Consider the following 23,802-nt stretch of genomic DNA (forward strand, 5'->3'; position numbering starts at 1 on the left):
AAAAAAAAAAAAATTGATGACATTTTCGTGAATTATATGAACTTGTGGAGTGAAGAGGGCAAAACTAATTTCCATAAAAGGAGGTTAGTTTTGTGTTTGACTTTGAGTTGTAGGTCAATTTTGCAAAAAAACCTTTCAATGTATAACTATAGTGTTGCATTTAAACAGTTTAACTTTTAGTGTTGGGTCGGAAAATTTTGTCCGGAAATCACTCTAAATTAGTATTAACAGTGTAGCCTCTTTCGAGAAGAGACTTAACAAACCAAGAACCGACGTATCCATTTGCACCTGTCACGCAATACGTCATCGTTTCTTCCATCTCCATTAGATTCCATTGTCTCTCTTCTTTGTCTTCTCCAAATGCCAATGTTGGTTTACAGTTTACAGTGTAGATTATTGATTTTGGCCTGTAACGCATACCACCGCTTTTTGTTTTTTGCGCGTCTGTGCTATTTTAATATTGCTTTGGTTTGGTGTTACCTTTTTATTTATGGTTTGACAAAAGTTGTGTGTTTCCAAAACCTGACATTTGGAAAAGTACTAGACAAACATATTTTTCTTTTCTTTTCTTGTTTTTCGTTTCATAAGGTAAGATTGGATTAGGCGGTGGTTTTTTTTCTGTCATATGGATGTAGTATTAAAACAAAAGTGACATATAACATAAGCTAGTTGTCAACAAAACGACACCAGAACCATCAGCCCACAAGAGGAGGCAAAGTTCAAACAAAGGAAATTTACAACCATTTGTGGTGTTATCATAGTGCAAGGGTAACCTACAACCAATAGCATTGGTGTTGTTATCATAGTGCATTTTGATACACGCTAGAAACTGGGAAATGCAAGAAAAGAAAGATAACACATATACAACATCATTGGATAAGACTTAGAATATTTAGAACATAAGAAACAGCTGTCGAAAACTTGATCGCTGTGTTTGGTGTTGTCATCCAGCGAAGCGGCTTCTCTTGTGTAAGTTGTGTTTGGTTTACCTCCTTAGTTCTTCCACATCACAGAGAGATGGATTCCAAGACATTTTGTAAGAAGGGTGAGATGATATGGGCTTCACTGGGCTTAGCCCATACACCCATACTTTACTGAACAATAAAACTAAGATCGTAGCAGCACATCATTAGCGGTAGCACTAATAAAATTTGTATGTTTTTTGAGATACTTTGTCAGCTAATCTAGTCAGAAGACTTTTAGTTCTACATAGTGGACTGATTATTACCTAATTCGAATTTAAAATATTTTCCAACTAATACTAGAAATGGCTAAATTGCATTTGTTAGCGGATTACCATGTAAACTAACCGAATCGAAGTCAAAATCCAAATTTTCTATATAGCTGTAACTATGGTTTAAAAAAGACTCGAATCCTGGAAGAGTATTGTAACACATTCTTAAGTCTCATCTACCACTTGTCCAGATCCTCTGTATACTAATTGGGGATCTCTTAAAAAGTTATAACCTGAATTTTGTAAAAATTTTAAAAAATTTTGTCATATGTGGCACTTGTGTATGTCTTCTAAATCCTATTTCAAAGAATTCTAAAACTCCTTATATATACTATAGTCTAAAAAATATACTCTCTAGCAAAATAATATTTCGCACGCTATAGTTGGTCGCATATATCAAATATTTATTGTTTAGCAGACTTTCCTTAAATAAAACCTACGAAATTACCTAATGTGATTAAAATATATATATAGCAATTAATGATTTTAAAAAATAAAGATTTGATAACATATATCAAATATTTGTTTATTCTTTTATTATTAAAATAAATTACATAATTACATTAATCATATAATAAAAATCTTAATAAAAGTCTAGATTTTTTTGTATATGTTGTATTTTGAATTTTTCAAAACGAGTATAAATTACTAAAACTATTAAAAGTCTCACATAATTTTGTTTTATAATATGTAAATTTGCATTAATAAATATAAACATTACAGTATACAGAATTTTGTTTTATAATATGTAAATTTGCATATGTGCATTGATTGGTTCATTTGGACATATGGTATAATAGTTTGTAAGTATCGTTACTATATTAACATTCCAAACCACCATACATGTAATTGTTGATGGAATTTAGTTTTTTTTTTTTTGAACAACCTGTTTCTATTATTTATAAAGTGGTGGGTGTTGTCTGGTGAATGAAAAAGGAGAACAGTTGGGAAATTACATAGGCACAAACCTCATCATGTGACACCCTAAAAAGACCTTCATCTTATACCCACTCATACGCACACACACAAATCCACAATAACCACCAAACCTATAGTATATTCATTATTAATGAAGAATCTATGACTGCAACACACACCATGATTCAACAATAGAAGGGAATCTTATCTTAATAATCCAATTTCGTAAACATTATTTTCGCAATCAAATAAAAACTTCCTTCCTGTTTGTTATCAGTATCATCTTAATCTTCTTCTTCGTCATCTTCCAATTTATCGCACTAAGTAAACAGCCCAAGAGCTATTTTCCCAACATTCCATTGGCCCACTACAAACGGTAATATCATGTTTAAAACCCTTTGTTTGGGTAGTCTTTAAATCTTTTCCCCTACTTAGAAAATTCATCGTTACATAATTCAATGGATGTAATGGAATCATCCTAACAAAAATTTCTGACCTCCGTTTTATTTAGTGAATAGTTTCTGTGGAGACCATATTGTTTTACTCTATGAGCCTAAAGCGATTACAGTGTACATATATTTTTTCCACTTGTGGTCTTAATCTTGTTCCCCACCTTCTTTGGTTTCGAAAAAAAGTTCATCTACCTTTCTTCTTTCTTCTTTCTTCTGACTATTATATTCCAATTCTCTTTTTTTCTTACAACATATCATGAACAAACTCATCATTTATTATTGTCAACCACACTAACAATAACAAGAAAAAGGCACTAACCACAACAAGAAAATAGGGCACTTGTTCATGGAATCATCAAAACAATCCATCCCTAAATGATGTCCTCTTTTATGTAAAACAAAATGATGTCCTCGCATCTTAACATTTTACAAAAAAAAATGATTTCCTCTTCTATGTTCTTCTGCACATCTAGAAAGCTTCTCATTACGCCAAAACCAGCAATATCATGATTGGATAGAAGCATCGTCACACTACTCGATAGGATGAATCTATTCGATCCCACTATCAATCACGTACATCAAAAAGACATGTACAGTATCGTAGATACACTTTCGTAGAAAAAAAAAGTTGAAACTCTTTTGTTTTTAATGGACACCGAGTTCATAATCAGTATAACTCATACATAGCATAATTTCACGTTTTTATTTTAAAAATTGGCAAACAGCTAATGAATAACATATTGCTTTAGTTTTCAATTATTATATTACTTCATTTAAAACAAAAAGTAAGATATTAACATATTAAATAATAAATAGGGGACAACAAAACGTTAACTAGAAAAGAAATGAATGAAAGGAAATCAAGTAAAGGACACGTATTATCTATTTCGTTTCTAAGAAAGAAAAAGTTAACTACTTTACTGGTTGTAGTTGTAGTTGAAGTTGTGATCTTGTAGGTGAAGCGGGCGTTTGCTTACGTGCATGGACCCATCGGTTATGATTTTAGGGGACACGAATTAACAATAATGGGCTGAAAAGTTCTTATGACCTGACAGCATATTTGTTGCACATCTTTTAGGTTAGAATTCTTTAACATAATATAAGATACAATCTTTTAGATTTTAACTAAAAAAAGCTAAGAAACGTCTTTAAAATAAGAGATATAAGAGACGTGTTTTAGTTTTTTTAGTTAAAAAGCTAAGATACCGTATTTTTTATTACGCTAAGAACTCCAGCCTAAAAGACGTGCAATAAACATGCTTTAAGTCCACTTCATGGTTTCACCTTATCCCTGTTGGTACTAACTTACATGGTCTAATAACATTTTGAATTTGATGCACCTTATATGATATAAATATAATCTTAAGTCAATACTAAGCCTGTTCCTGATTAATTTTTGCGTAAGCATTGCCACAAGAGAAGGACTGTCTTGATTTGATTCTGGACAGATTTTATGATTTGCGTTATGTTTATAAACTTAACTTTTTGTTGTACATGGAAACAGTATATCAGTGTGTAGTACTTTTTTACCCAACATTTCGCACATGCACACTATCAAATCCAAATTATATTTATATCAACGTAACTAATATACAACATTAGACTATATAAATTTCGCTCACCACGATTAAAATTTGTACCTAATTATCATAGATATATTATTGATATGAATTGGTAACTACAGTACAAAGGTATAGCTCACGCCTTTTTACCAAAAAAAAAAAGATGGTATGTTTACGAACGAGACGAGGATCTTTGTTTTCTGCGCGATAATGTTTCTCGTCTTTTTTATTGACTATTTTATTTAGATACTAGGAGGGTGAATGGTTGTTGTTGAGAGTATGGTTGAACATTTTATCCGTTAGATTTGATTCGATTTGTTATTCGTTTCGATTCGATCCGAAAATTCTGGATATCCGTAAACTTTCGAAACAAAACAAATACTAAAAATCAATATCCGTTAAAATCGAAGCAAATCACAAATATTAAAATTTTAGAAAGCAGATATCTGATCCTTCAATAAATAAATACATGTATATTTTGATTATATTTAAAGTTTTAAATGTATAAAATTATATAATTATTATTCTAACATATGATTTGATAAATTCTATTCACATTATTACTTATATAAAAATATTACATAAAAGGAAAAGAACGCATTTATGACAATTATAATTTTTTTCTTAAGTTTTTTATTATTATAATTGTTAACTAAGTTCAAAAAATTTACAAAATATGTAGATTCACTACTTCTTTTAATTTTTATCATATATATCATGCAAACAATTATTTTACAAAACAAATTTATATCAAATTTTTAAGACTATTTGTATTAATGAGAACATATGAGATATCCGTAAGTATTCGTAAATATCAGCAAATATCTATTTATTTTTAGGATATCCGTTTTTCCGAATATCCATATTTTTCCGAAGCAAACCAAATCGAAAAATTAGATATATATGACATACAAAGCAAATCACAAATACCTTCAAAAACCCGGATATCCGATCCGTGTCCAGGTATAGCCGAGAGTGTTGTCCATAGCGCTGATTAAATTTACAGCATTATCTATAAAGTAATCAATTTTTTTCTGAACCGATTAAAAGTAATCAAATTTTATTTAAAAAGCTCTGTTCACAGCAGTTTGGAAAAGAAACGTATGTGCATGTGATTTACTAAGGTCATGTTTGTTTACGTGTCGTGCGACCTACGACTTACGACTAAGATTACGTTCATTTACGTGTCGCGCGACCTGCGACCTGCGACTAAACATGCGATTAAAACTATGTTCGTTTACGTGTCGTGCGACCTGCGATTTGCGACCTGCGACCAGTCGCGCGATCAAAATTTTCTTAATTTTTAGTCGTCGTTTTTTCTGGAGACTTGAATGGGAATCCACGACTGGTCGTGCGATCAGTCACGCGACATCAAAACGAACAACAACATGCGACTTGCGACATGCGATCAATTGCAGGTCGCATGTTACGCGACAACAAAACGAACAACAACCTGCGACCTGCGATCAGTTGCAGGTTACAGATTACGCGATAGATAAACGAAAATGGGTCTAAGCTAAATATCAACCGTTTAGTTTTGTGGGCTTTCAAGAAAACAAAATGTAACATTTTATTTAACACTTATTCAATGAATAGTATAAATAATAAAAACCATAGTAACAACCATTCACCCTCGTAAATATATAGAAAATTTTAATAATCGTCATTTTTCACTTCGATGTATCATCGTCATTCTTTTTTTTTTTTTGAACATTATCATCATCATTCTTTAATAGAAAATAATGGAAGATAGGACAAGTCACAATACTGAAATAACAAAAAAGCTCGTGGTAACAACTATGACGCTACATAATTTTTTTGTTTATAAAAGGCATTCATATTAAAAAAGCAAGAGAAAGAAAATGGTTTACATGCCTATAAGGCCATAGTTAAAAGGGCAAGGCCGAGTAGAGTTTATATTGGAACACATATCAATGGAACTGTCTGACCCACCTCAGATATAGAGGCCCAGAGTGAAGAGGTTACGACATAAGAAGCCGATGAAGTTAGGGGAGATCGATAGAAACTATGATCTGAGAAACCAGAGTTGAGACATCGCTGAGGAAGCACGAGTGTTGGAGTGGCGAAAGCTCTGGATCCTATTCCGCAGCTGCTTGTCTATGGTGGAGATGAAAATGTCAGTGGTTTTGAAGGTTTGGTTATGGAGTCTTGAGTTCCTCTCATGCCAAATCCAGTAGATGGTTCCCTGAAACGCTAGAAGTGTTAGCCGGCGAAGATTCCTGTTGCGCACTGCATGCAATTGGTCGATCAAGGCATCCCAAGTAGTGGTGAACTGCAACTGACACCAATCTGAAATCGATCTCCACACGATCCCACCGAAGGAGCAGTCAAAGAACAAGTGATTTCTTGATTCATTACTGGAGTTGCAAAGTAAACACTTGGGGTCAACTTCAAGTCCCCACTGAAGAAGTCTATCTCGGGTAGGACAACGGTTATGCATGACGAGCCAGGTTAGGAAGCTATGGCGAGGGATCCCAAAAGAGAACCAGACCAACTTCGACCACGATACCAGAGGAACAGGACCTTTGAGGTGAGTATATACCGCTCCAGTGCTGTACCGAGAACTAGTTTTCCTGCCACCTCCCACTCGTAATGGTCTTGTTCATCGATGAGGGTGACAGTAGTGAGATGAACTTGTATAGCTAACTGATTCTCTGATCTTGCAGGAGGAAGAAGCCAATGATCTTGGTCATAGAGCGAAGCAACCGTAGCAGTACTGGGGATGCCAAAGCGAGAAGTAGAGGCACCGAGGAAGTCTTGTAAGTTACCAAATGGCGACCAGTTGTCAACCCAGAAGCTTGTAGTTTCACCATTCCCTAGCCGTCTCCTGAGTAGTGGGTGAATTTGGCTCCTTGTCTTGATCATTTTATTCACCAGCCAAGAGAAAGAGGGACTTGGATTAATGGTCCAGTAGTTGCTAATGTCGCCTCTTAATATCACTTATTTGAACCAGTAAACCCAGGCAGAAGACGGGTGAAAGAAGATCATCCATATCAGTTTGAGAATACACGCCAAGTTCCAAGAATGAAGGTCCTTTACCCCAAGTCCACCATGCGCTTTAGTAAGCGTTACCTTCTCCCAAGACACTTTTGCTGATTGATGTCCCTCACTTTTTCCATTCCAAAGGAATAAGACACATAAAGAGTTTATTCGATTTATGCAGGCTTTAGGAAGTATGGAACTCGAGCACCAGAAAGTAGAAACACCAGCAATGACTGTTTTTATAAGGAGCATCTTCCCGCAAATGACCAAGCGGCTTTGTAAAATTCTGAAGAAAGACCGTTTAGAACCGGGGCTTTGTTAGGGTTTAGAGAGAACATGAGTTTAGTAATCTCCTCTGAAGTAGGCATGAGTATAATTTTGTCCTTTTGTTGTTGCGTGCATATGAAATCAGTTAGCCCTCGGAACCAAGCAGTGGGTGATTGAAGAAGGGTGATCTGGATCGAGAACAGCTTTGAAATGGCCAACGGCATGTGCACTCATCTGTAGAGGGTCAGTTAGGAGAACACCCAAGTTGAGCAGAAACGATCTGATAGCGTTGAAACTGGCACGTGTTTGGCAGACCATGTGGAAGAATGTGGTATTAAGATCCCCTTCACGAAGCCAATTGATGATTTCTGTCTATAGAAGCATTCCTCAATTTGCCGAAGCAACTGCCATTTCTCATAAAGAACATGCTCTGCTTCAAAGGTTTCTGGTGATGGATCAGTAAGAGTCTGTACATGCGCAAGTTGTAACAAACTGTGAGTAGTTTTAACCCTCTCCTGAATATTTGAAAACTCTCTATTTAGTTGTTTTAAACTTCTCTTTATGCATTTCAGCTTCCAACACAGTGGAGTTAGGTTGGCCGACAAACTTCCGCCTTGAAACCAAGAGTCAGACACTACCTACAAGAAGCTCGGGTGTTTAGTTAGGTAGTTTAGGAATTTGAATGGTTGAGTACCGGCTTTAGATAGGATAAAGGCGAGGTCTATAAGGCATGGGGAGTGGTTAGAGGGGACATGAGGGATGAATGAAGCTAAGGCATGGAAAAACTAGGTGATCACATCATCATTAATAAGACATCTATCTAACTTCTTCGCGACATGGGAGAGTAGTCTCTTGTTTGACCAAGTGTGATTAGGACCTTGATATCTGAGATCAAACACACCTAGTTGATAAAGACAGTCTCTGAATTGAAACATCCGGGTAGAGTGCTTGTTGTGATTGAAAGCAGAATGGTCACTACTGTAGAGGATTTGGTTGAAGTCTCCACCTATGATCCACGGTTTTGAGTCAAGACCAAACGTAGTGTGGAGATTCAAGAACTCGACCCATAAATCATTGCGTTCATCGCTGAGGTTAGAAGCATATATGGCAGTGTAGATAATGGGGAGGCAATTGGGTAGAATGAGCTCACAGGTGACCACCTGGTGAGATTGCAACAAGATACGCACTTTAGCGGGATCCTTTCAAATTAGTATGATGCGACCATCTTCATCAGACAGGTGATTTGAAGTGTAGTGCCAGCCTCTGCAGACAGAGCTCATGAGGGAGGCCAGAGAAAGTTCCTTGATATGTGTTTCTAAAATACTACCAAAAATGGGTTTATGGCTATTGAGCCAATCCGAAAATGGTCTATGTTTATCCGGATCATTCAGACCACGAATGTTCCAAAAAAAAAGCTTCGCACTCATTAAGAAGATAAGGGTGGGTCTCCAGCAGGCTGGAGAGAATCAGTAACTTGAAGTGGTAAAAAAGGGTTAGAGACAGAGGGTGGGTCAATGAAAGGAGAGGATTTAATATAGTTTAAAGTTCCAACATGTGGAAAATTAAGAGGAGGATGGGCTTTTGAGTAGGTGGAAGAAGGTTTTTGATGGGTGGGTGGGGGAGAGGGAAGGGGAAGAGCGGCAGCATTTTAAAGACGGTTTAAGAGCTTTGTCAGAAGGACTTTGGTGGGAAAATGGTAGACAAGAGTCTTTGGAACCAAAACAAAAAAGGTTAGGGAAAAGGTTCTTTTTTACAGCCGAGGGGCTAGATGGCAAGGAAACTGATAGAAGAGGAGGGAGGTCAGTCGGTGGAATGGAAGAGGTGCCAGTAGAGGACACAGAGACAGTTTTCTTGACAGGTACGTAGTGTTTGCCTTTAGGAACTCCTCCCGAAGCCTGCTTACGAGAGTCATTGATAGGAGTTTTACCATTTTGTTTCTTTGCAGATTCAGTAGCAGTAGGAGGGTTCTTCGGTGGAGTGTATGTCAACCAGTTACGCACCACATGACCTAGTTCTTTGCAATGGGAACAGATCGGAGGCAGCCAAGGATAGTCAACTTGAACTTCAACCACTTCTCCATTTTGCCTCTCAAACTCAACTACACGAGGTAATGGTTTAGTGAGATTCACTTCTACTTTGACATGAGACAGAGTGAGACTGACTAGGTTTAGTGTGAAATCATCAGTCTCTTTGGGTTCACCCACTAAACCTGCAACAAGACTGAGACCCTGCTGATAACGGAGATCAAAAGGGACACCGGTAAGATGGGCCCAAATCTGGATGGAGCTAAGAGGAGGAGTTGAGGCCGAGTGAGCTGACGACCACTGAGCGGTATGAAACATCGAGTCTCCAACATACCATATATTTTTCTCAAGTATCTTTTGTCTCAAATAATCACTAGGGATACAGACAATGGCTGAGCGCTGAAGGGGATTGTTGTGAATCTCAAGCTTTCTTCCCTTTTTCCACATGTGGGAGAGGACACTTTGGATTTGGTTGAATGGAGGGGGGCGCCCATTGAAATAACAGACAATGAAATCTTTGTGCAATTCAGCTCCTTTATGGAAAACAGAGTCAGGTATGATGACGTGAGGTCTGCCATTGTCTGCCAGCAGCAATGGAGCAAGTCGCTTGAGTGATTTATCCCCTTTAACTCGTAACTGGTCAGCCAGCGTCGGAGGAAACTGAGGAGCAGCTACTGACGTAGGAGGATTTGAAACAGGGGGTTTGAAGGAGAGGGAAGGATGGAGGGATTTGGAGGGTTGTTAGTGTTTGAGGATAGGGTTTCAGTAACATGGGGTGGGTTTGTGGAGGGTTTAGGGTTTAAAGCTTTATTAGTTAGGAGAGGAGAGTTGTGTGAAGGCGAGAAGAGTTTGTAACAGTCTGAAGGGTTAGCAGTTGAAGGTAAGGTTGAGTTTGAAATTAAAGTTTGGCTAGGGTTTCCTGTAGCAGGAACAGTAGTTTGAGATACAATCTCAGTTTGGTTTGGAACAAAAATGGTAGGAATTGGACAGTTTTCAGGAGAAGACTGGACCATAGTTATGTCTACTATCACTAGAAACAGATTCTGAGTCGCAGAGACCTCAGCAGTTGGGGGAGAAAGGTGGGATCTACGGGCAGCGGAGAGGGAAGTTTTGGATGGGATGGTAGAAAGGGGAGGGAATTGAATGGGGGAAAGAGATGAGGATGGGTCAGGGGGGTCAGGCGGGAAAGGCGGAGGCAGGTGAGCATCACCGGAGGTAGGTGACAGTGGTTTCGCGGCGAAAGGAAGACCAGGTTTGCCCCAACGAGACCGTATCGGTAAGCGTGTCAGAAAAAAACTGACATACAAACTCACGGGTTTTTACGCTACATAATTTTGTACGTAAATCAAACACACATGATCCTGATTTTGATCTAGACTGAAGAGAAGATGATGATCAACAACCTCCCCTGAATGATGACCTTAGAAGAATTGTTCAAGAAGTGGCTGGTTCGAGACAATATATGAAATGATTACATCATATTGCAATAGATTTATGAAATACTCATGGGTAGACATATTATAATTTCTATTATGCAAAAATTTATGTTTTATTAAAAATGGTTAAAGATGGTTAATTTAGTTTATGGAAATTTTATTATTATTATTTGTTATTTATTCAGCAAAATTAAATTTATTATAAATTTATTTCATATTGTTTATATATTATTTAATATATATATAATAGTAATCTACAGCTAATTTTATACCAATTAAGATTTATAAGAAAAATAACCGTTCAAATTTTACAACCAAATTTTACAGCAATGCAATATAAAGCTATGATAAAAAGTTCAAAAATTTAATCTATGAAAAAAAAATTAAAGTTACAAATCAGGTCTTAGGTTGGAGATTATAGTCTGATATTTTCTTCTAATTAATCAAAACCGTTGTTAAACATATAGTGAAACGACCACAAAAATTGCTGGCACATTATAGAGGCAAGTAAAAGGCTTGTAATACTTCAAAGTGCTGACTTTCCAAAACATTTTAAGTACGATATTGATGTGAAATAAGCTGCGAAGATAGAAAAGTGAGTAGATATGACCTTTATATGTTATATAATCTTTTAGATAGTTTAATTGTGTTACCCTCTTTATGACCCATCTTGTCAACTTTATTTTGGACACATGGCTTTTATCTTAGCCTAAAGGCTGGGCTAAATACATGCCATGAAGTATAAAACTGCGTTTTCCCAAGTTCATAACTATTTTATGGAAAATAAAGTTAATCAATCATGACTAGTAGAAACTGGCCTTTTTTTACTGTAATGAAATATTGCAAAAGGTGAAAACCGACATACTCATTTTATTGGTTAGTAGCATGTGGCTTATGTTCGTGCCCATCAATTCTGTTGGTTTTGTTGTAAACTTTGTTGGCTTAAAGTTTTCTCACACAAATTAAATGTATAGAAGTTCGTAAGTTTGTGCGTCTTTTCTCTTACCAAATGAAGTCATGAACAAATAAACATTTCAAACTGATGAGATATTGGTAATACATTATTAAGGAGATAATCCTATTATCAATTAATAAACCCTTTTACTCTATATGTATAGAAGTTCTCAAGTTTGTGTGTCTTTTCTCTTACCAGATGAAGTCATGAACAAATAAACATCTCAAACTGATGAGATATTGGTAATACATTATTAAGGAGATAATCCTATTATTAATTAAGCTATATTTTATATAAGAAAATGGCTAGACCATATTGTTAGAAAATTAGAAACTAAGAGCCTTCAGAATGGGGTTATTAACGGAATAAAAAAAACCGTCTCTTAACTTTTAACTAAAAAAACTAAGAACTGGTTCTTAAATAAGAACTCCACCCTAATAATCTTCGTTAATCATGCTCTAAACAAGTTGCAGCGTATTCACTCAAAACGATAGATGTGAAATGATGCTTAACTATCATTCTGGTTTTCAATAGTAACTACCGACTGGTTTATTTTTTAAGATTCTGAATAAATACGTGTCCAAGTCTTAAGACCATGATTAACCCAGGGTTTTTAGAGTGGGGTTCTTAGCGGAAGTTAAGAAATTGTTTCTTAATTTTTAACTAAAAAATCTAAGAACCAGTTCTTAAAGTCTTTATTTAAGAACCGGTTTTTAGCTTTTTTAGTTAAAAATTCAAAAACAGTTTCTTAACTTCCGTTAAAAACTTTTTCACAAGAACTCCGGGTTAATCATGCTCTAAGGAAAGGAAGGGTTGAGAAAAAGGTAAGTGATAACGAAACTGTGAAGACATAAGCAGTCGATGAGACTCTAAACAGTTAAGTAGTTGATTGACTCGACCTTTCTCTCATGCGGGAAAAGAAACACATAAAATTTTGAAAAAGTAAAAAGAAAAATGTGGAAAATAATTGAATAGTTTTAACCCCAAATCATACAGCTACACATTTGTTTTGTTATTTGTCTATATAATATTAATCACTATACGAATGAACATATGCCGGCAATTTAGAGATAAAATCCTTGAAACAATTGTGAGCAAATGATTATATCTAGCTCTAAGCCATGAATGTGTAGCCATCAATAAGTACGACTTCACTTAAACTGTTAAACTCAACCTTACAAAACTGCCATCATAAACTAAGTAAATTACACTGGGTAACGCCAATACAAAGCATGCATCAAAAATAAACGAAAGCTAAAGATTTCTCTAAAATCTTTGAATTTCTTGCTACAGCCAATAACGTTAAAACTATGTATCTTAAATTATTTAACTGATAAAATATATGATGAAACTAGTTGATAGGTACCTTTCGAGAAATTGTATACTTGTACTTGGGGATGCATTCATTTTTATATATCTCGAGCTATCTCTCTACGTTTTCCCAAAGGGGCAAACAAGAATTTTCGAGGGCATAAGTAGAAATATATAAATAACGGAGTACTGAAGACAAACGAGAGAAGACATGAAACTCAAATTGTCAATGCTTCTTCAAGCCCAAAAGCTTTTTTGAGTATTGTTAGTGGGATACTTTAATAGTTACCTCTCAAAAAGTCAAAGATAAGGATAAACTCAACATTTCAATTTACCTTTTCATCATATGAATGTGGGATCCCTATAAACATTTTACTTTCTTCGCCCACGAACGATCTATTTCAATATCGGTAAATGATTCATGATATGACATCTCAAATAACAATGTTATCAAAGTTACTTGTTTCCGGATTTTGTTTTGTAAGATTCTTAGAGAAACAGTTTTAAGCATAAATATATACTCAAACTATAAAAGATAAAAATCTATTTTTAAAATTTATTATCTTGTGAATTTGTTTATTCTTATGAATTTAAATTCAGATTCAATATACACGTCCGGTGGTATATTTATATATATATTTATATTTTTTTTGAAAAAAGGGCTGTATATTTATATTTGTTTCATCCAACCATACAATATTATAGTTTGAGTATATATTATCAGTGGTCATTTACAACATTAATAAATTTTAAAATAGATTTTTATCTTTTTCTCGAACTCTTTGTTTTTAACATGGCTTTTCACGAACTCGTTGTTTGTTTTTATTTCTTTAATCTTGAAGACTTAAAGTGGGTCGGGAAAAGAATCGATCAAGATCAAGTTAAAGAAATGAAAAGTACAGTAGCAATAGAATGACTAGCTCTTCCATTGACTGATGACATTCCTCCGTATTTATAAGCACAATGCTTAAGCTAAAGAAAGATTAAAGATTATATTACACACATGCACAAATAATCTACAAATAGGAAACCATGATTTATGTCACTAACTTCATGCAGATTTGATTTGCATCAAAAGATGAGAAAATCTTTTTTTTTCTTTAACAAAAATCAAAAGATGATAAAATATTAGAGAGAAAAATACAATCCCTGAAACTCTTTTGGACTGTATCAAAGGCTCAAAGCGTAGCGACTTTTTCATGTGGTTTATAAACAATTAATTCCCTAACCAATCAACTTTCGTTAATGTCCCTTTATTCATTACATCCCTGATCTTATTTTAGTTTTTTGTTTAAAGCCCTGATCTTACTTTAGTCAGACACGATCCTCCCTTCACGTTACGTATACACATACAATATGGTGAAACAAACTAAACGGTCTTACGGTAATTAAATAGTGGGATCTACCAAAACACATACCATACCTAAACCTCGCGTAAAAATTGCATACACAAATTAATTTAAATCCAAAGTTGGTTCATTTATTTTCCAGTTATGTTGTTTGCACTGCACACGTAAAATTTACACAATGCTTAACTAAAACCATGATGAAGCGACTTATCTCTATTAGTAACAGATAACTTGTAGTTTAATTTATAGCTTAAACCTTAGCTAGTCCAATAAACAGCTGGTCCTGTTGTGAAGTAACAAAGACAGTCCTACTTATCAAGACAAGAAGAGGCTGTACACTAACTATTATAGGCGAGTTCTTAATATTTTTAATCAACAGACTGTTGTTCATCTACTCCTTAATTGTATTTCAATTTAACATCTTAACTGTAACCCCTTTTATTTTTCAAATAAACGTCATCATCAATGGAACTAACCATGAATAAAAGACTAATTATTATATAAATCCATACTTTTTTGAAAGATTATAAATCCATACTTACTGCGGTGCTTATCTAGTCTGGCATGGTTTGCCACTTAGACCATGGGCTTCAGCCCGACGTTTATTTTGTAGTGGTCTGGTTTGCGACAACTTTAAACAGTATGATAAACTTGATTTAAGAAATAAATTACAAATAATAAAATGTTGATTTACAATGTGTACACAGACTTTAACTAGGACAGAATTATTGCGCAGTGAAGAAACAACATGTTTTAAAATATTAATTTAGAGGTTTAAGAAAAATAAGATATTACAAATTAGCCAGGGACCACATTAATATTGATTTACATAATTAAATGAACTTGGTATTAACAACAGGGTAATACGACTATAAAGTCATTTTTTTTTTTTTTAAAAACTAGTAGTATTAAGTACTCCCTCCGTATCAGTTTAATTGGTGTTTAAGGATTTTGATTTTGTTTCGAAATAAGTGATTCTCACAATTCTATGTGAATTTAATGTCATTTGAAATTTTTGACCAATTATAAAATACTGCATTTTTTTTATTGGTTGAATTAGTTTTATTTAATATTATTTTACGTAACTAAATCTAATTACATAAAAGTTCATATTTTTTTAATATCTGTGCAAAAACTTTTAACAATAAAGCAATATACTCTCTTTCCTGTACCCTGATATAAAAGCAATAAAGTCATCTTCAGGATTCAACGAAACACATGCACGTATGTAACACCATAATTTAGGTTAAGGTCGACAACGTGATCTTTAATATTTAACCCAACTACCATGTTCAGTTATCTGTTTTCGTTCTTTTTCTTCTGGTGCGAAACATCAGACATGTATATATGTGTTAAACACAGTGTTCTAAAATACGGTCTAAGCACCCGACTAGACGGCGTTTAAGCGCTATACGGTAGCTAACCGTACTATTTTTATGTTATTCAGTGTTTTATGCAGATTTATATAATTCGGACCAATAGCAGCGTTTAGACGGACATTATGCGGTCTACGCGGACACCTAGACGGATTTTAAGCATTAATATTCAAAAAATAAGCTAATAATATTATTATTATATTTTATTAATGTTATTATTTATATTATTTTTACTTATTTTATGTATTTATATGATTGTAGATATTAGTATAATTGTTGCAAAATCATTTTAAATTTATCATCTTCATATATTTAAAATGGCTTTAATTTTTATAATTTAAACTATTTATATATGTTAAACTATATACTTATACATAAAATTGGATTTAAAATATATTTATATTCAGTTTTTTTCAAAAATAATGTATATATATTAATCTTATACTTATATTTCGTGTAAAAGTATATATCCGTGTATATACCCTTGTTTAGGCATCCGCCTATACGGCTATGCGCTATACAATCATCTAACGCGTAATGAACGCCTAGCGCGTTTTAGAACACTGGTTAAACAAATATATGCATGGCTATTTATGCTGATATACTATGTAGTCAGTATATACCAAAAATATGCTTTCATTTTCCATGGGATGTAAGAAAACAGAATGATGTCGAGAAAAGATTTTACTTGCAAAGAAGGGTAATTCCGATGATAAGATACGTGGAAGAAAACTCTTTTGGATTAAAGTTAAGACTAAAGACTGAAGAAGAAGAATTAAAATGAGACAGGTAAAAAGAAAAACCTCTGAGATAATTTCGGAAAGTCTATGTGATATTAACTTCGGTGTCTCCCGCATACCACACAACCTTCCGTATATAAATGAGCAAAACACAAACTGCGAAAGAGTGGTGAGACTACGGATTTCGTTGAGAAGACCTAAATTCCAAAAACCCACATTTTCTTAAGTTTAAATATTACACATATATATGTATCCCTGTACACCTGGTCACACCTGCTTGTTGGTGTGCGAACATGTTGGGATATTACGTGCAAAAACAAAAACAAAAACAAAAACAAAAACATACTATAAGTAAATAAAACCATAAATCATCAATTAATAGTTAACCGTTCGAATCACTTAGACATTGAACTTTTGGTATGGTGTCCTACTGTCCTTCACCTATGAAATTAGTCAGATTTTTGGTAAACCTAAAACTTTACTATCTAACACTAAACACACAAAAAGAAGGAAACTACGAGTTAGATAAAGTTTTATTTCTTTTCCAATTCCTTAAAAAACACTCTTAACACTCAACTTATGTTGGAATCACTGTGAAAAGATTTTTTTTAAAATAAATATTTAACATTCATTCAAAAAAAAAAAATCTGCATTTGCATTTCTGATTGGAGCCTGTGTTTTGGCATTTTGGAAATGGTCACTTATTGGAGCCGATTCGTGGGTCTTCCCAATACCAAGACTTAGAATGGTATTAAACTATATTTATATCTCTTTTTGAAATGTCGTAAAGCTAAAGAATGTTTTATATTAATCTAATTATCGTTGATAACATATAATATATAGACATACACACTATACGTACTATATAGTCAAGCAACTTACCAAATTATTTGACTCCTGAATACAAAGAAGAAACTAAGATTGTTACGCTCTGTCGTACGTGTTTATTTGTTAGGCACCAATTAACCCTATCCGATTAGAGCAAATATCAACGATTAGATTTTTATCTTTTTCATTTCATCGATTAATTTGTGTTGATTAAAGTGTGATACACGTTTGGCTTAGCATTTTAAGACATATAACGACCGTGTTTTGTCATCTACATATAACGAACGTTAAAGTATCTAATACCATTGTTTGGTTGGATATTGAAATTTCACCAAATCAGATGGTACTTCTGGGGATTTTGTAAAAGTAATTATCTTATAACTTATTAAGAGAAATCGTTTTTTTCAGGTAATCAGAAATCCTACGTAGGTAGACGTTATTCTTTTATTACATTCTTGGTAACATTTCTCTTGAATATTCACAAACAACATACATAATAGAACATCCACGAAGCCCACTCAACTCAAAAAGAACTTTCTCTCACTAACACACTGTTTCAAATCCCTAGCTCTCACGGTATCTCGTTTTCTGTCCTTTACCGGCGTCAAGCCCGGCGTCAAGCCCAGCGTCGGTTGCTCTCTTCTGGTGCTCCGGCAAGCTCCTACCCGATGGGGAATAGAAAAGGCCAGAAAAGGCTTCTCCTAAAATCCCATTAGGTGCGCATGTCTCCGGCTCCTTTGCGACTGGTGCTCCACCGACCTCAGGTTCTCCAAACGATTCTAAGATCTCAAAAGAGGTTTTGGCCTCTCTACATACGGCTTCTGCGAGTGAACTCCGGGACCCGATTTCAGAATCAGTCTCTAGATCTGAAAACACAAGCAAAATGACCATCTCTCCAACGTCACCAAGATCCATCAGTGGCTCTCTGACCCCCAAGGAGGATGCATCATTGCTCATTACGGCTTCTGCGAGCACGCTCCAGGATCCGATTTCAGAACCTACTTTTGGATATGGAAAACAAAACACTGTTGATACAATGAACTCTGCAAAGGTCATTCAAGTGACTAACCCAGGAAAATCCCAAACGTGTGACGAAAAGGAGGAAGGGGAGCTATCTCCTGAAAACCCTAAACGCGTCTCAGAATCTGAAGCAGCTATACCTAAGACTGGTGATGTAGCGGCTCCACTGGCTAACATTACTGCTGGAAAGGGTGATGAGAGCCATGAAAACCCGAGCTCGGATAAACTGGATCTGTGGACTGGCTTATTCAAAGGAAACCCAACGAAACTGCATAAAAAGGGTGAAAGCTACCTGCTTCCGTTAGGCGAGTCTTGTGTTACTATCCCAAATTCTGTCATTGAAAAAAACAGAAGATCATGGGACAGTTTCATCATAGGAAAATTCTACTCTGACCCTCCATCTCAAGGCACCATTCAGATGATAGTAAATGGCATATGGAGCAAGCAATTTAGGACATTACAGTCTCTAAAATGGAAGGGTTCGCTTTTCTCTTCCTGATCCTGAATGCCTCTACACGAGCCTATGTCCTCAAGCAATGCCTATGGCAAATTGAAGGTCAAACAATGTTTGTAGCAAAGTGGGAGCCGGGTATTGTTCCTACGAAGCCAGAACTGACTACTGCTCCGATTTGGTTAGAACTGAGAAATGTCCCTCTTCAATTCTTCAATGAAGAGGCTCTAGAACACATCGCAAGTCAAGTTGGTGACCCAAAATTCCTCCATCTGCAGACTGCTAATAAAACAAACCTGGAAGTGGCAAAGGTCTTCACTATCATCGATCCCAGAGTGCCACTGCCAGAAGCTGTTAACACAAGATTTGAATCAGGTGAGATCAGGCGTATTCGGGTTTCTAGCCCCTGGATGCCACTGGTGTGCTCCTTCTGCAAAGAAATAGGTCACCCCCTAAAGCGCTGCAAGAAGGCACCCATCACCTGCAAGATCTGTAAATCGACGTGCCACCTACAAGCTGATTGCACTCGTGCAAAAGGTAAGGCAGGTGTGAAACAAACCGGCAATAATGGGCTTCAAAAAAACCCTATTGATGCTCGGAAAATTCCTTTGGCTATATATCAAAGCGAGCTAGCCCTCACATCACAGAAGAAATCTAAAGCCTCTTTCACAAGAATGGAACTTGGTGGAACTAGCAATCCTGCAGGAATTGGGTTAACTGTCGCCAATGGTGATTGTCCCCCTGATACAGGAAACACTGAAACCTTATCGACAGAGTCAGACTCTTCGGACATCGACTCTCCTCACTCGCCTCTCAGGGACGACCCGGGTTCCCAGGATGTCATCTCTTCGCGTCAGAAGAAGAAGGATAGGGGCAGGGGCCCCAAAATCAAGTAATATATATGTATACAAACTTTTTTGGCTGGAATGTACGTGGTTTTAATATCGTCAGCCACCGTACCGGATTTAAGAAATGGTATAAGGAGCATAGACCAACTTTTGGATGTCTCTTGGAAACTCATGTACAGCGTAGTAAACAAAAAAGTTTGTAAACTCTCTTCTCCCCGGATGGGGTTATGATGCTAATTATGATTTCTCTGATTTGGGAAATTTTTTAATTCTCTGGCACCCCTCTATTCAAGTCACGATCATTCATAAGTCTCTTCAGATGGTGACTTGTCTTCTCAAAATTTCAGACTATACAACTTCGGTTCTTGTTTCCTGCGTCTACTCGTCTACTTACACGTCTACTGACGAGACTATCAGGTCATCTCTCTGGTCCGATATTATTGATCTCTCAAACTCTTCTGTAATTGGAAGAAAAGTTTGGATGCTGGTTGGTGATTTTAACCAAATTTTAAAACCGGAAGAGCACTCTTGTCCTCGCACTCTGAATGTGGACAGAAAAACCAGGGAGTTTCAGGATTGTCTGGCTGATGCATCCCTCACTGATCTCAGCTTTACTGGTCCTACTTTCTCGTGGTGGAGCAGTCAAAAATCAAGTCCTATTGGAAAGAAATTGGATCGTATCTTGGTCAACGATCAATGGCATGCCCAGTTCCCCTCATCTTTGGGTATCTTTGGTCCTATGGATTTCTCTGATCAAGCCTCGATGTCTGTTATCCTAAAAATGCCTCAACTGAAGCATCGTATTCCCTTCAGATCCTACAACTTCCTGCTCCTCGACAGCGAATTCCTGCCGATGGTCGTTTGGTTATGGTTCTCTACTAACATTTTCGGATCAGACATGTTAAGAGTCTCAAAGAAATTAAAGATGATGAAGAACCCGATCAGATATTTTAACAGAGACAACTATTCAAATCTGGAGAAGCGAGTGGAGGAAGCTAGGTCTGATCCTACCAAAATTCAACTTGATCTTCTCAACTATCCAACAGCCACCCTAGCTTCTCTAGAGGCAGAAGCTCAGAGAGCGCTAGGAATCCTTCTTAAAGCAGAGCAATCTTTTCTTTATCAGAGGACTAACATTTCTTGGTTGCGGGATGGTGACTGTGGTTCTCATTACTTCCACACGCTAATGGCCACTCGTCGCTCACAGAATCACATTCATATCTTATTTGGCCCCTCAGGTGAACGTTTTGAGACTCGGAACTCGGAAAGCAATACATGATCACTGTCTTGCTCACTTCTCAGAGTTTCTTAACGTCCCTGATTCCCCGCCGTTGTTTGATCCGCAAGATTTAACTCTTCTGCTCAATTTCCAATGCTCTGAAGCTCAGAAAGTCAGGCTTCAGGAAGATTTTACTAGTGAAGACATAAAGGAGGCTTTCTTCAGCCTACCAAGGAATAAATCATGCGGACCAGACGGCTACTCTTCTGAATTCTTCATTGGATGTTGGTCAATTATTGCCCCAGAAATTATCTCAGCCGTAAAAGAATTCTCCAGGGAGGGAAAATTACTGAAGCAGTGGAACTCCACAACGCTAGTTCTCATCCCAAAAACCAGGAACGCCTCAAAGATAGGAGACTTCAGACCGATATCCTGCCTCAATACATTATACAAGGTAATTTCTCGACTTTTAACTGTTCGCTTGAAGGAGGTTCTTGAACATGTTGTCTCCCATACGCAATCAACTTTTATGCCTGGCAGACTCTTGGCAGAAAATGTCCTGCTGACAACGGAGCTTGATCAAGGGTACAAAAGGACTAATATCTCTCCTCGTGCTATGTTGAAAGTTGATCTTCGTAAAGCTTTCGATTCTGTGCGATGGGATTTTGTCATTGCCACTCTTAATGTTATGGGCTTGCCTCAGAGATATGTTAATTGGATTTCCGAGTGCATTACTACTGCCTCTTTCACAATTTGTGTAAATGGAGAATCTGGAGTTTATTTCTAGAGCAGAAGAGGCCTGAGACAGGGGGATCCTTTATCCCCTTATCTCTTTGTCTTGGCAATGGAGGTCTTCTCAAGATTACTCAAATCTCGCTATGAGTCAGGTTATATCAGATACCATCCCAACGCTGAACCCATAGACATCTCTCACCTGATGTTTGCGGATGATGTCATGGTCTTCTATGATGGTAGCAATTCATCTCTTCATGGTATTTCAGAAACTCTGGATGACTTTTCTAGCTGGTCCGGCCTAGAAATAAATCAGAGCAAGTCGGAGTTATTTACCGCCGGTCTTGACCAGCTGGAAACAAACACTTCTATGAATTATGGCTTTCTTATGGGGTCCCTACCGATCTGTTACCTAGGACTGCCATTGATGCACCGAAAGCTGAGAGTTTCAGAATATTCCATTCTGCTGGATAAAATCTCAGGAACCTTTAAGGCGTGGTCAGCAAGGCACTTGTCTTTTGCAGGAAGACTTGTTCTTATAAAATTTGTGATCTCTGGAATCATTGTCTTTTGGATAACAACTTTCATCTTACCAAAAGGTTGTATCAAGAAGATTGAGTCTCTCTGCTACAAATATCTTTGGTCTGGACAGATTGAGGGCCCTGCCTTCACAAAGGTATCTTGGGCTGCTTGTTGTGTACCGAAGAGAGAAGGTGGATTAGGTGTGAGTCGTTTTGAGACCTGGAACAAAACATTATGCCTTCGATTGATTTGGCTCTTGTATGCGGAAGGGGGTTCTTTATGGGTGGCTTGGCACAAGTACCACCATCTTCGCAACTCAAGTTTTTGGTCTCTAACTGAGCACACTCAAGATTCATGGCACCGGAAGTCTATGCTAAACCTCGGACCTCTAGCTCGTCCATTTATTATCTGCACTGTCCAAAATGGGAACATGGCTAGCTTTTGGTTAGATCATTGGACACCGTTGGGACCGCTGCTGGACACTCTCAGAGTAAACAGACCTAGGGCTCTACGAATTCCTTTACATGCTACTGTCTTGGAAGCCACATGAGCAGGTCTGTGGCGTCTACCGTCACCAAGATCAGATGAAGCAGTGTCACTTTACGCTTATTTGACCACAATAGAAGTTCCTTCTGAGAACCAAGGACCGGATTTTTATTCTTGGAGAGTTGAAGGATTGAAGCTGCAATCTTTCTCTTCTTCCAAGACTTGGAGTGTTATCAGAGAAAGGCAGCCACACCGACCTTGGTTCCAAGCGGTATGGTTCAAAGGAAATACTCCCAAGCATGCCCTTAATATGTGGGTTGCTGTTCAAGATAGACTTCCTACCCGTGTAAGACTTGCGGCTTGGGGAATGCTTATTCCAACCTCTTGCTGCCTCTGCTCACCTTCAGAAGAATCAATGGATCATCTATTTGTTGATTGTCCCTATACCCAGATTCTATGGAGTTTGATGCTCAGAAAGGTCTCTGAAGTGTCGATCACTTTTACTTCTTGGTTGCAGTTACTGAGTTGGTCATCTTCGGCTTCCACCCGGTCACCGCGAACTTTAAGGAGTATTGCTGTCCAAGCTATCATCTACTACACTTGGACTGAAAGAAACAACATAGTTTACAAGAACCAGGTGCTACCATCCCCTGACCTTTTCAAGCTTGTTGACAGAACAGTCAAGAACTCAATCTCTGCTCGTAAGACCAGAAAGCATTTCAAGAATCTCATGGTCCTTTGGTTGATCTAGTAAAGCGCCTATGCAAAATCTTTTATTGGATAGCATGTGTTTTCTCTGTTTTTGCCATGCTAAACTCTAGTTTATAAAATCATCTTGTAAACTCTTTTCATATATATGATATTTATAGTTAAGCAAAAAAATAAATAATAGAACATCCAAAAATAAAACTCTAAACGAAAAAAAATATAATTTCACGAAAACAATATAGTTTTTGTCAAAGATAAAACTATATAGTTGAAAAAAAAGAAATATACTTGAAATATTTACTTTCGTTATATAGATAAGATACCCTTCCAGTGGCAGGAGGTACATTGAAGGGAAGGGAGG

At 36.5% G+C, this 23,802-nt stretch overlaps 2 protein-coding genes and 1 pseudogene across 2 annotated transcripts; 1 reads left to right on the forward strand and 2 right to left on the reverse strand.

The window, feature by feature from the left end:
- The window catches only part of LOC106302968, a 6,282-nt pseudogene extending 5,957 nt beyond the window's left edge, over positions 1-325 (reverse strand).
- A 5,867-nt stretch (positions 326-6,192) lies between these two features.
- LOC106332214 lies at positions 6,193-7,052 on the reverse strand. Its single transcript, XM_013770696.1, has 2 exons — positions 6,730-7,052; positions 6,193-6,646 (listed from the first exon to the last, which is right to left on the reverse strand). The coding sequence occupies exons 1-2, from the start codon at positions 7,050-7,052 to the stop codon at positions 6,193-6,195; spliced, it is 777 nt and encodes a 258-aa protein (XP_013626150.1).
- Positions 7,053-19,039: 11,987 nt separating this feature from the next.
- Positions 19,040-19,822, forward strand: LOC106332225. Its single transcript, XM_013770703.1, has one exon. It carries the CDS (start codon positions 19,040-19,042, stop codon positions 19,820-19,822), a length of 783 nt encoding a protein of 260 aa, XP_013626157.1.
- Positions 19,823-23,802: the final 3,980 nt, after the last annotated feature.

Source organism: Brassica oleracea, chromosome C1, assembly GCF_000695525.1.
Source record: "Brassica oleracea var. oleracea cultivar TO1000 chromosome C1, BOL, whole genome shotgun sequence".
Lineage (NCBI taxonomy): Eukaryota > Viridiplantae > Streptophyta > Magnoliopsida > Brassicales > Brassicaceae > Brassica > Brassica oleracea.

Coding starts and splice junctions, on each gene's coding strand:
- LOC106332214 (XM_013770696.1), bottom strand. CDS start 7,052: ATGATCAAGACAAGGAGCCAAATTCACCCACTACTCAGGAGACGGCTA. Junction 6,647..6,729: donor CTCGGTACAGCACTGGAGCG/GTATATACTCAC, acceptor CCCTCGCCATAG/CTTCCTAACCTGGCTCGTCA.
- LOC106332225 (XM_013770703.1), top strand. CDS start 19,040: ATGTTTGTAGCAAAGTGGGAGCCGGGTATTGTTCCTACGAAGCCAGAA.